Source organism: Pleurodeles waltl, chromosome 4_2, assembly GCF_031143425.1.
Source record: "Pleurodeles waltl isolate 20211129_DDA chromosome 4_2, aPleWal1.hap1.20221129, whole genome shotgun sequence".
NCBI lineage: Eukaryota > Metazoa > Chordata > Amphibia > Caudata > Salamandridae > Pleurodeles > Pleurodeles waltl.
The window spans coordinates 618,935,688-618,948,948 of record NC_090443.1 but is presented as its reverse complement, the minus strand read 5'-3'; the positions used below and the strand labels follow the sequence as shown (position 1 = coordinate 618,948,948).

The following is a 13,261-nucleotide window of genomic DNA, read 5'->3' as shown; positions in this document are numbered from 1 at the left end:
TCTGTTTCAGACCCCTGCAGTTGTTGATAGAAAGCCTTGCACCATAAATTCACAACAGCGAAGTGTTTATGATGGGCTTCTGAAAAATGAAAAATATGATTACTTAAATCTTGAAATACAAGCCCATTAAGTGCATTGCCAAATGCACTTGGAAAAATATATTGCATGTTACACTCAGTAAGAGTTTACGTACGCCCTTCATCAACATGATCCTTACTAGAGGCTCAGCTGCAGAAACAAAATATAGAGGATGTAATACAGAAATCAGAAGAAGCTGCGGTATGATGAGTAAATGTGGCATTTAGTTGTGTCATCCACTTATGCAAGAGACACCCTTAAGCATAAGCCATCAGGTGAATAGAGTCCCTTGATAGTCTCCGTAGATCCATACATCCTCGATAGTGGCTTTTAATGAATGACAGCAGCAACACGTGCTGCCACCGCTGGCATGAGTGGCTGCTGCCGTTGCTGCTATTCAGTGATAGTGTCCTCCAAGAGAGGGATGGGTGACAGGGCCCATGCTCTTTTCATACTAGTGCAGGAACTGCAAAACACGTTATGGCAATTCACACTTTCCACCCGGTTTCCCTCATGCTTGCTAGCACTGAATTGGAACTGCAACACGAGCAGTGGCGGCTGCTGCCAATCACAAATATGGCAGACATGAGGGGAGAAAATACAAAAATAAAATAAAAGAAAGTAAACTTAACTTCAGGGATGCCACAGCCTCGTTCGTCACTCCTCTTTTGTCGATGTGGTGTCCCAGCATTCGCCGGGACACCTTTTCAGGCTCCTCAGCAATCCTGGTGCTGCTTGCATGCTAAACATAGCATGTAAGCAGCAGGATTGGTCTGAGTGGCAGTCACTGCTGCACAGACACAAGCCTGGCGTCTGTGCCGTTTCTCAAACCTGAGTGCACATGTGTGTTCAGACTGCCTGCTAAAGAAACATGCGCACTTATGTGCACTCTCCCCTCCTCCCCATCCCACCTCGTGTGGCCCAGCCTCACCGCTTCCTGCACCGCTGTGCCAGAAGCAGCAAAGCCAATGGGGCGACACTACTTCACCATAACAAGCAAGCTTTCACTATACTTGGGTGAAATTTATGTTATGCCAGCATAATCTCAAGTAATTTCAGTAATTTTGTGTTACGCTTGTTAAGCACATTCCTGAAATTACCTTATTATGTCACGTTGCATAAATCCATGCCGTTTGCAGAAAAAAATAGTGCAATCAGACAGAACGAAAGCGAACGACCAGAACAGAAGAAGTCGCAGTTTGCATTGCTATTACTATTAATTCAGTGAGAAATGTGGCCTATTGTCCAAGATGGCCTCAAGAATGCATTTCATGTTAAAACACAGCACCAATTGCTAGTTTTGCATTATCAGTTACTTAAAACATAATAAGATTTCTGTATGGCTGGAGAAACTCCATACACACCCCTTTTTATTTTAAAGGACTATCACACAGCATTTTCGAATCGACATAAGGGTACAAACTAGTTCTCCAGCCTGCAGGATGAGAAGCTATGATTGTTCAAAGTCGTATGATAAATTATCTTTTGCTGAGGCTAGGCAAATAAGAGATATTCATCCACCTACCTTTTTTCGTGAATCAAGAAAACAAGCTTGAGTGGAAAATTAACACTACCACCAGAATGCATAACAGATGAAATTTGCATAATGAAGTTGATCGCCGTTCAAATACGGTAGAAAAACGTTCACAATGACTTGTTGATATTATAAACAGCTGTTCAGTACTCAAGCTATAACAAACTAAAATAAATGGAAACAGATGATGGTGTCCTTGCCAAGCATAAGATTTCCATAGAAAGTTGGACGCAAAAGATGTCTTATTATCTAATGTTAAAGTCATAAAGCTATGTCTCATAATATTCCTCACATCAACACTTACCGTGCATTAAACTGTCAGATGAAGAGTCGGTGCCCAGTCTACCATTCTTCATGTGTTTATTGTGATAACACCATGAATCGACCCTACAGATGTAAGAAAAGGAAAGAAACCGGAAGGCAGTGACAATCCTGTCATGATTCCCAATAGGTCCTAATGAATTTTGTTATGCACACAAAATCGTGCATAATTCCACATTTTTAGGACTTCTATGTCTCCCGTATTTTTATTTCTCTCTGTTTCCACTTCTTTGCATCATTTTCATCCATAGGAGATTGGAGCAGTATATGTCTTGCAGGAACCCTAAAACTGATGTATGCCACGGACGTGAGACATTTTCTACTTGAACCAGTCTCCCACTTGTACCTTATATGAATTTTATACATAAGGAACAATTTTTCATGCAGATGGACCAATGAAATGGATTTTGCATATAATTTGTAATTTTGATGAAAGTTGCACTGTTTTCGCAAAAATTCCACACCACAAGCAGGAAAACCTACACTTTCATGCACTCGTAGGCCCATATTTATACGTTTTTAATGTGGCCTTTGCGTCGTTTTTTGAAGCAAAATCGGCGCAAACTTACAAAATACAATTGTATTTTGTACGTTTGTGTCGATTTTGCATCACAAAACGACGCAAATGCGGCGCTAAAACAGTATAAATATGGGCCTTAGTGTATTTGACTTTACATGAAATTTGGACTGTCTTACACACAGGTATCTCTCGACCTGTCCCTTTCCCACTCAGCCATGAGACAAAATCTAGTCGATATGGTAGGCTGCTGACTGTGTCATCAGGTGACCTGGGCTTTATTCTCAGCTTATATGCAGGTTGAAAGTGTTTTATCTCCAATAAATTAGTTTTTATTTACATGCTTAATTTCCTTATCTATCAAACTACGAGTCCTTAGTAACAAGCTACTGAATGTTGGTCTATTTTGAAAAAAGCCCACATTTTGAAACTCTCAGTCTCCTGCTGAGATTTTTATTGCATTTGCTCTCCCGTGTTAGTTTCATTTTTTGGCAATTTTGCTTTAACAGGCACATTCAGAGGTCTCTCAGACAGTAGATGTTTCCTATCCCTCTTCATGCTGGTCTGCCCTTTATACGTATTTCCCATCTGCACTCTTGTAAAATATAAAAAAGTATGGTGATCTTTATCCATACAACAACATTCTACCTAGCTGCAATTTAATGGTTAAACAACCTACCTCGATACACATTAATGCCCTATGTTTTTTGTAAAGAATTATAGAATACTTGCTGCTTTACCACATATTACCACCTGGCATAATATCATGCAATATAACTAGTGGCATACTTTTACCGTGTCCCAGCAGACATTTTCCTATCATGTGGTTTTCTTATCCTTAGAATTACACTCATCATTCTGTTTCACAGATTTGATGTCACCTTCTAAGTGGTTTAATGTACTCCTAATTATTCCAATCCCCTGCGTATGTATTTTCAGACACAGCCACATACTTAAAGATATTAAAGTTTCCTGTCCAATCATATCCTACATACTCAGCATACATTACTCTTATTTCCCTTGCTTTAAAGTTACTGACTCAGATGTACGCAAATAGTTTGTAGTCCAAGAAAATGGAAAAACTGATCTAGAAATGCATTCATAGAAAAGGAATGGAAAATTCAAGTTTGCCAATGTTGCATTACAAGATGATATCTAATCTACCTGCAAATTCAACTTCTCATTTACAGTTATTAGTGGGGATAGCTGTATGATTTTAGTCGAACAACTAAGACACTTTATATATCGACAATCATTTTCATTCATCCAACGTTCTTACAAGTACAAATAACATCAATTACATTAGAGTTTGTCTAGAACATTATTCACCTATATATTTACCACAGCCGCTATTGGTAAATATGTTGGTATTACTTAGAAACATCAACAAAAACCTTCACTATTTTACATGTAAGCAATTTTGTTTCTAAGAAGTTGCTTTCTTTGTCAAATTCCCCATTGTGTTCATTTTTATAAGAATGCAACCCTTAAGTAAGTCTGGTGTGTATGTTGACAATGCATCATTCTGATTGTAGAAGACAGAAACAGCTTGACACCTGTTGTCTGCTCACATGCCACTAAGATCTAAGTAGCCTGAATCTATGTCAAATGCAACAAGACAAAGACTGCAGTCATATTAGCACAAGCATAACAGAACCTTTCAATAGACCACTTGCTACCATTCCAGAAGCAGATTCACAAGGCATGCCTATTCATTGGCCAAGTTTCCTTTAAAATATTCCATGAATGAAATAAGTATTGTTTTTTTTTAGTCTATAAACTATGTATAAACCAGCACTATTATGTACAAAAAATGCGCTATCCAGGGATGTCCATGCTTTTGAATTGTCTGCCTTGTAATTCCATAATTATACATTTTGTAGTTTATTAGGAAAATATTTAAGGACCCTCACCCAAAGCCAGTTGGAAATCCATTGTGCAATGAAAAATATGTTTTGTTAAGACTGGGCAGAACAGTGCATTTGCACTGTATTGTTCCTTTTTTCTCCAAGAGAACATTTATTTTCTCTGTTAGGAAACGTCTTCTCCTTCACCCACATAAAATTTGAGGTGGTGTCTTTCAATTTCCTACTATAAGCATTGAACATATAAAACATTTTGTTTGTGTACATTTTAACTCTACAAGTGTTTTCAAGGTGGTATGGTTTTGTGAGTTTGACATAAATTGCAAGTTTGTGTGAGATCCTAAGCAGATCAATGTCACTCTTGCCCATGGTGTATTATAGGTGCATTGTTTTTGCATTCACCATGGATAGATACCTATAAAAAAGAAATGGCTTTCACTGCTTTAGTTATTCTGTCCATTTCTCATATCTACAAATGTTTCTCTAGGGACACAAACTATCATTGATCTCTTGTGCAATGTCTAGAATTGGTTTAAAAAAAATAAGTATGCCGTTCTAATCATACCATTTGTAAAACTTTTAGTTATATGCACCTGCAATCCCACATTACTGCAACATAATTTAATAATAGTCATCTTGTGTACATACTAGATATATGTTTCAAACACAAGTCATTTTTCATGTTCTATTTTTACAGGGTGAAGATGGTTTCCCAGGATTTAAAGGAGACATGGGCATTAAAGGAGACAGGGTAAGTAAAGCAAGCTGATAAGTGTTATTTTTAGCCAAACCAACTATTAGAATCAGGTGCTGAAATATATTAGTACATTTTCAATGATTTACAGTAGTATTGAATCAAGTGTTCTGGTGAAAACAATGATGTGTGCTACTTGTTTTTGTATGCAATGTAACTTTTGTACCACAGTGCACTCCTGAACTGTCTTATACATAGGCAGAATTGGAGACATCAGTCAATAGATAGGACCTTGATGTACCTATTTTAGACACATTATACATATTTTTGTTAATGGAGGCTATTATCATGAAACTACAATAAAAAAAAAATTACAAAGTTTACATTCATTCTAAAAAATGTAAAGCATTTTTAGGAGGAATTATTACTTTAATTTCATGTTTCAGCTTTCATTTTCGTACAAAATGCAGTTTAGTGAATGGGAATAAAAAAATTAGATGTCATTCATAATCCTTAGCCTTTCTTCATTTATATTGATAGGTAGAATAAGCAGATTGTCACCTAGATACTACTCACTCATTGATGGTTACAATTGCATCAGAACAAGTTAAAAATGCCAGAGCTTTGTGTTAAAGGAATTCACAAAAAACTAGTACTGGTTAACAGGATGGATCACTTGATTCTCATTTTCTAATTTAAGCTACAACTCAAACTACATGTTTATGTCACATTCTGTATATCTGGTTGGTTACTAAGGGCCTGTTCTAGATATTGACAGATGGATTACTCTGTCACAACGGTGACGGATAATCCATCTGCCGAAATCTAAATCCTATTATTTCCTATGGAATTTAGATTTCAGCTGCTGGGATATCTGTCACTGTTGTGACGGAGTAACCCATCCACCATTATCTAAATCAGGCCCTAAGTAGTAGCACATTATGTTAAAGGGTTAATATCTCAGTGGAGTATATAATGTAGGCATGGGAGAGTTTTAGAGAAAATGAGGGCAGAGCTTATAATTCTGTTAGCAATCATCCTTCTGCACAAGAACTATTAATTCTAGGAACATGTATCTTGCTAAGAACTAATAGATTGGTGGAAGAAATAAAGAATTGCTAAATACATCTGTTTGAACTGTACATATTATATTGCATGATGCTGGACATGTATTGCCATTACCATGATTTTTAACTTTCTCTGGCAGTAATCCATAGCAATAGCAGAACTAAGCTTAGTAGTTGAAAGACCGCAACATATTTCCCTAGAAGATAAATGAGCACTGACTGAGGACAGGTTGAAGTCCAAACTGACCTAATCAAAAGAATGAATGCTCACAATCACAGATAACAAGTTCTAAAATGTCAGCTCTAAGTTACATTGGGAATCTCAGAAGAGTGTTGGTGGTTATATTTAGGATCTGAACTGCAAAAGTTCAGATCTTAAATACTATTTTACTTAATATTATCTTGTACATTGTGGATGTCTGGAAAGTTTTTTAACCTGAATTTGTATTTGCAAGTCTACATATTAGATAATCTTGGAAGAAGTGTTTGGCCTGGCCTATACCACCTTATAGACACGAAATAAAATTGTGAATGCAAATTATAGAACCATTATCAGCAAACACAAAGGTGGCCAGCTTTGGGTCTGTGATCTCTTCTTGGTATGAGTAATATCAAATGAGTCTCACCAGAAAGTGGTTTTGTAATGAATATCCACTTTTCGTCCTGTACACCCTGTTAACATAACACAGAGAAGATGTTGTCAGTTCTTGGACAGCTGGTAAAAAATTGTGCATAATCTAAATCAAAGACTATAATGGCCAATACTGGGTCTAGAACAATAAAATGAGTATAATAAATGCCTATCATACCACACCAAAGAGCTTAAAAATCTGTATAAGCAAGAGGCCAACATAATAGAGGAATCGTATACCAGATCTATGACCAACACATCGTGTTGATAAGCGTTCTTCTTTATCTGGATCAGAGTACTCATGTGGTAAATTTAATTCCTTCAGGTATTTTAAAATGTCATAGCCTCAAATTAAAAGACAAGTTTATTTTGATAAGATTTAGTTCTATAACTTGTGAAGGTCAATTATAATATTCTATTTTATGCAGCTCACATAGTATGGGACCTTTAGGAGAAAAGTCTCTTATGTGATACTAACAGCCCACAAATTAAGGTATTTAGATGAAAAGAAATAAATGTACGTCGTAATGAAATCATAGAGGTAAAAAATAATGTTAATTCTACCATTTTGGAACACTCTCTACATATCCTTGAAACAGTGAACCCTCCTTTAACAGTCAATTAAATTTTAGTTGTAACTTGTGGGCTCATAACATTTCCTTCTCAATTCCTAATTTCACAGGCCCACAAGATGAATTCTAATGAGGGTAGAGGTATGGAAGGTCCAAAATGTAAACTTTGTTTTGAGCTCATGAAGGCATTGGAAGGTGTATACAATGAGGCATAAGATGAAGCCTCTAGTTTTGTCAGGTTAAGAAATACCCGTGTTAACATACGGGCCACCACTTTACTAAACATATGGTCCTGTTTTATATATGTGTCTGTTGTCCAGGGTGTGCACATGACCTTGTGAATGAAAAAAATATATTATAATATGAAGCAATATATCTGAATATAACTTACTTGAAGAATAGGTTTGTCTGAAGTTGGTGATCACTGTTGTGCTTTTAAGGGTGAAATTGGAACACTTGGTCCACGAGGTGAAGATGGTCCAGAGGGTCCAAAAGGTAGAGCAGGCCCAACTGGAGATGCGGGTGGTCCAGGTCTTGCTGGTGAGAAGGTAAGTGATTTAAAATTATTAGGATCAATGTAGCCTGTTGATATACTGAAATACAAGTAAAATGAATTCAGCTAATGGATGCGCATTGAGAGATAATCTATTTCCATACACTCATTAGACATGAGGTAGAATTGCTTTTTATTGAATTTGGCCCTCGGATCGACAGATTGGCATTTAATCATCACTCACAAAGTGACCATTTTTAGCTGGAACCATCTATCAATGTAGAGGTTCTTCAGAGTGTGCATCCAGTTGTGGTTTAGTTATTGACAATTTGGCAGTTGAACTGAATTGGAACCAATTTTCTATGAGTATGTTGAAATAGTGGGAAGACCCTAACTTCCCTAATTTTTCTTGTTTTAGAATACTATGAACATGTGAATTCTGCTTCTCTCAAGATTGGGAGGAGATGATAGGAGGTGCAGCAAATGTTTTGGGTGGACAGCGTCAACAGAACACCCTTGCAGTATTCCACTCTAGAAAATTTTCTTGGGCCAGGAATGGATGGTCTACTTGTACATTTATACAACAAAAGAGAACTAGGACAAGGAAATTGGGCAACTAAATGAGATGTATGGTGTCAGGAGGCTGGTTTTATCATTCAGATATAGGTACAATAATAAAGTTGGGGAAACTAAAAGCACAATTATCTTCTCAAAGTGCCTTGAGATATAGGAAAATGCACAGAATAATGGGGAGACAATTCAGAGGTCTTAAACATGTGCCTGAACACTTGCAAAACCATAGTTAATCCAGTCCAATGCTGTCTCTCTGAGTGTGTGGAAAACTCAATAGAGTCTCTTTATGGTGTATTTAATGAAGCTTCATCTCAGGCAATAAATCCAACACTACTATTTTTTAGATAATCAGCTGTTTCCTGAGGGTAATGGATGCTTGAAGAGTGCCACAGCCTAGGGGCCTCCATATAATTTTATGTTCCCAGTAGGGGTTTGGACCTCTTTTTTGCCCCTTGTTTAGAAAATCTGCATCATAGGCTGTTCATGGGCACCACGATGCCCTGTAAAGAAATACAAAAACAGACAACTGTAGCAATGCAATATTGAATAACTTTTTACTGACACCACTGGAGTCTCAAATTCTGCAGGTGATAAATAATAAGATTATTTTTTTACCATTTAAATCCACAATATTCGTCAACAGATAATATGCATTCCTAGATATGATCTATTGTCAAGCCCTTCAAGCCTTTTTTCTGAACCTAACTCTATTTTTCAAGATCTTTTTACAGTTTCAAGTCTACTACTTTGGAGGCAAGGAAGCCTTCTCTTGTGGCAGATAGATCATCATAAAATACTCATTACATTTAAAAAAGCTGAGCTCATTTACAGTGAGAGTAGAGGGTCTCTATACAAGAATGTCCAATCAGCCCTTTCCATTTAATCCATAGCCCTGGATTAAATAAAGCACCTATGGCTTAGTGGAGGCTTGCAACACTAGTATACTGAGTGGTAGACAGACTATTTGAATGTTAATACAGCCTTGATGCCACCTTTCATGTTTAGAGGACCATTAACTTCTTATTTTGTATAGGGCTATGCTAGAGGCTGCCCCTTCATTTGATAACCAGAAACAACACTCATATTCAACATCTAATTTTCCTAAAAAATATGAATGCATTTTCTTATATTCAGATTAAGGCTAAATGTAATTAATGCATTAAGACATGGTTGTACATGTTGACCAGCAAAGTATAATTGCTTAGGGTTAGGGAAAAGAGCTCTAATTCTTTTAATCTCTTATTGTTAGTATTTGGAGCAGAATGCACTGCATTTTAGGAGTGTATGGTGTTACCATCATGAGAGAGATGTTTATCACTCATATTTGTGCAGCTATTTCTAGAATAATCATCAAGGTGCTACCTAATATTCTGAAAACGAATGTAAGATTATCTACGATATTCTGCATATGCTCTCCTAAATCTTAGGAGTTCAATTAAGTCACTGTGTCATGGCACAAACTGATTTTTCTGATTACTCTTGGCCTGTATTTCTGTTTTAGTACAAAAATATGATTATTTGTTTATAAAAGTCTTATTCATGACATATATTAGATCTGCCACTATGAAAAGTGTTTCTTTTACTTTCTATTTGAAGGATAGTATCCTTCTAGCTGTAACTTTGTTATGCAGTTCAATAACTTCACAATAATTTATTTGTACCTATCAATGTGAGAAATTAAACGTTAGAGAAGAACATTTAATTGTAAAACAAGGTACTGAGTGGCACAGTTCAGAACTCCATGGATCTTTTGAAATTCAGAAAGCAATTAGACTGTTTGGGTTTAAATATCTGTATACTCAGTAAATATACTGTATTATATTGCATTTGAAGAGAGCTTCCTAAAGCTGATGAGGCATTGAAATGCTTTATGGTACGTTACTCACTACTCCAGAACCCATGCTTACTGGCTATCTTCAGTGGTTTTGGTAACTGTTGGTTAGTAAGATTGGGCTTGCACCCTCAACTAACCACTCAATGCATTTGCTCCAGTTTCTTCGTGGTAGGTTAAATCAATAGGAGTTAGATGTGATCATTACCATTTTCTGTGTGATTTCAAGCAAGTGGATGATAGAATGAATAGATAAGCTGAAAGACATTGTAGGATGCACTGAGAGTCAAAAAAAGGAGAGATTATGATCTATAAAATGATGTATGGCCAATTTGCAGAAATAATATACTAGATGTTAGGGAAGATATCCTTGTGACTAAGAGTAAGTTATACTCAGTGAGAGATGGCATGAAGATGATAAAAAGAAAGGGGAGGTCATTTGAATGAAAGAGAGAGACAATCAAACGTCGTAAGTTAAGGTCAATTTTCATACATGGTTTTAGGAGTTTATCGAGCGGAGGCTTTGAGATAGCATAAAAGTTTTTGCAAGTGAGATAATGCTACATTACATGGTATATTAAGTATTTGTAATAGGTGCACAGAATCAGAAATATGTCATGCTGTCACATAATAAGGCAAACTATGCATAGAAGTCAGGATGGTAGCCAGGCAAATATGTGACTTTCATGATGAACCAATTGTCTTAATGAGTAGTGTAACTTAATTTCTCAATGTTCACACTTGTATGAGGCTCACTGTATGCATGGTAGCTATCTTGCCAGCAAGCAGTGGGTTTGATAGAAAAAGCATTTGTATTAAACACAAATAATTAGGTTTAGAAATACATGGCCATTTAGCCTTCCAGTGGCAATTGTGAGAAAAGCCATTGTGAAATGTATTTCAGCTACTGTTATAAGTCTCACACCATCACTCTGAAATTACAGTTTCCTGCACTAGTGGATGCAGGATGGTGGTGGTTTCCAAATGGTAAACCCCTACACAATTTGTCTCACGTAATCACAGAGATGACGTGTCCTCTCCTTGAGGCCAATGCAACACAATTCTCTTCCAATACATATAACACACATCAGTGAAACTAGCTCTCTGGGCATATGTACCTTGTGTTCTGGGCCCCTTGCCACCCCTTACCCTAGTAGACTGCCATGTGCGCAATGGAAGTAAAAAGTATTTTGTGGTAACTGAGAGGGAAACACTTGGATCAGTGAGAATTAGGGCAGGGCTTTAACCTCCTCCCAAACCCTCGACGTAATCAGACACAGCCCAAGAAACTGCCCTCTGCTTCCCTTGTAACTCACCTCCTGCACATAAGTGTGCCCAAGACAATTCTTTTGGGAGAGCTAGGGCTTCCATTGTTGCTGACCCTCTCTTCTTGGAATGGCCCAAATCAGGAGTTTCCAAACATGCCTATTGCGTCCTGGAACTCACTGACTGCTCTCCTGGAGGATGTCTATTGAGATGGGGTATTTAATTTGTAAATGTTTGTCTTCCTTGCTTCCAGGGAGTTATAACCATTTAGCTTGGAATGCTGGTACGTTTTATTTTTAACTTTCCTGTGTAGGTAGGGGTACAGAGGGGAAAAATGCAATATGATGTTCCTTTCCTGGAGGTAGCATACAATTCCCTATTGGTGGGTCTGAGTGACAGAGTCATTCACTCTCACCATGTAAGGTCAGCCCTATTCCAAATTGCCACATTGTTGCGTCACCCCACATGGCAGCAGCAAAAGTCACCCACCTCACATTTACTACCCACAGGTCAATATCCTGCCAAGACATATCTTTTCCTAACAGCTATTAGTTTTTAACAAGCACTATGGTGGCTATTATGAAATTAAATGGATTTCCTTTGGCTTTGTGCTAGGTCCAAATAATAGTAGTAAAGTTAGAATCTTAATACACTGGTTTTTCAAGACAACTAATTTTATTAGTGGATCTGGACTGAGGATCTATACTTGGAGTGCTCCTGAACAAACACTTCCCTTACAGCAGGTCTTATTGGCTGCTCACACAAGACCCTCACATTTACTGGGACGCCTTAGAGTATGGATGAGAGAAGAAAGTCTCAGACTGCATCTTACTCTGTAGTGAGCAACATTCGGATCTTGCCAGTAAAAATATCAGATATTCAGCTGTGGACATTGTACCCGAATCCGTCCATGAAATATACATCTCAGTAGAAGAGTACATCACTTCTGAGATTGACAGCACAATATGTGCAACCATTGGCATAGGGCACGATTGTACTCTGCAAAGAACAGATTGTGCTGCACGCATAAAACTTTGTCCCATGGTCATATGATGTAGCATGGTTCTATAATCGTTTCCATTATAGGACGTTGCTCTGCTTCTCTGCTCAGACATTGTCAATGAATATTCTATTGCATATCTCATTCACCTCGTGGTGCGATTAAATTGTTTTTCACCCTTGTCTTTCTTTTACTGTTCCACAGGGCAAACTCGGTGTCCCAGGGTTGCCAGGATATCCAGGAAGACAAGGTCCAAAGGTACATTATAATCTTGTTTGTGAATTATTTCTCATTGACATTATCTGATTCATAATCAAACCTTCTCTATAATACACTTTGTCAATACCAGAGGAATACAAATAAACATCAAATTGCTGGTGTAGCTGGAAAACACAGAATTTTAGAGTACTTAACCTCATCAGGAATTGCACCAAGAGCTTGTATGGAAATAATACATATTCCTCTCCACTGTGGAAAATCTCCATGTGAACTACACTTTCAAAGTGTTTATGCAGTTTCACCCACTCAATCAATTTTTGTTTCCAATGGTGGGTATTTTACACTAGAACGCAAGGAGCCCAATTACACGTCCCCTTCGTGTGTTTTCAATGACCATGCTGACTGATTTTGCTCACCACGAGCGCAGATATGCTGAAATTCAAACTACTAAAGACAACACTTTTTTTTTTTTTTTAAATAAGTCATGTTTGGAACACATTAGGTAGCTTCTTCAAAAAGGCATACCAATCAAATTGGAAAAATCGCTAATAGTTTGAGCTTGTGAATATTATCTTAGAAGAAATATAAAAGGTACCAAAT

General features: G+C 37.2%; 1 protein-coding gene across 5 annotated transcripts in view; it reads left to right on the top strand.

Annotated features, from left to right (window-relative positions):
* Positions 1-13,261, top strand: part of COL11A1 (collagen type XI alpha 1 chain) — a 360,373-nt gene that overhangs the window by 212,577 nt on the left and 134,535 nt on the right. For all 5 annotated transcript variants that reach the window (XM_069232190.1, XM_069232193.1, XM_069232189.1 and 2 more), the window contains 3 exons: positions 5,013-5,066; positions 7,720-7,827; positions 12,647-12,700. In XM_069232190.1, coding sequence (XP_069088291.1) covers positions 5,013-5,066; positions 7,720-7,827; positions 12,647-12,700 — 216 coding nt within the window. The remainder of the gene's footprint in view (positions 1-5,012; positions 5,067-7,719; positions 7,828-12,646; positions 12,701-13,261) is intronic.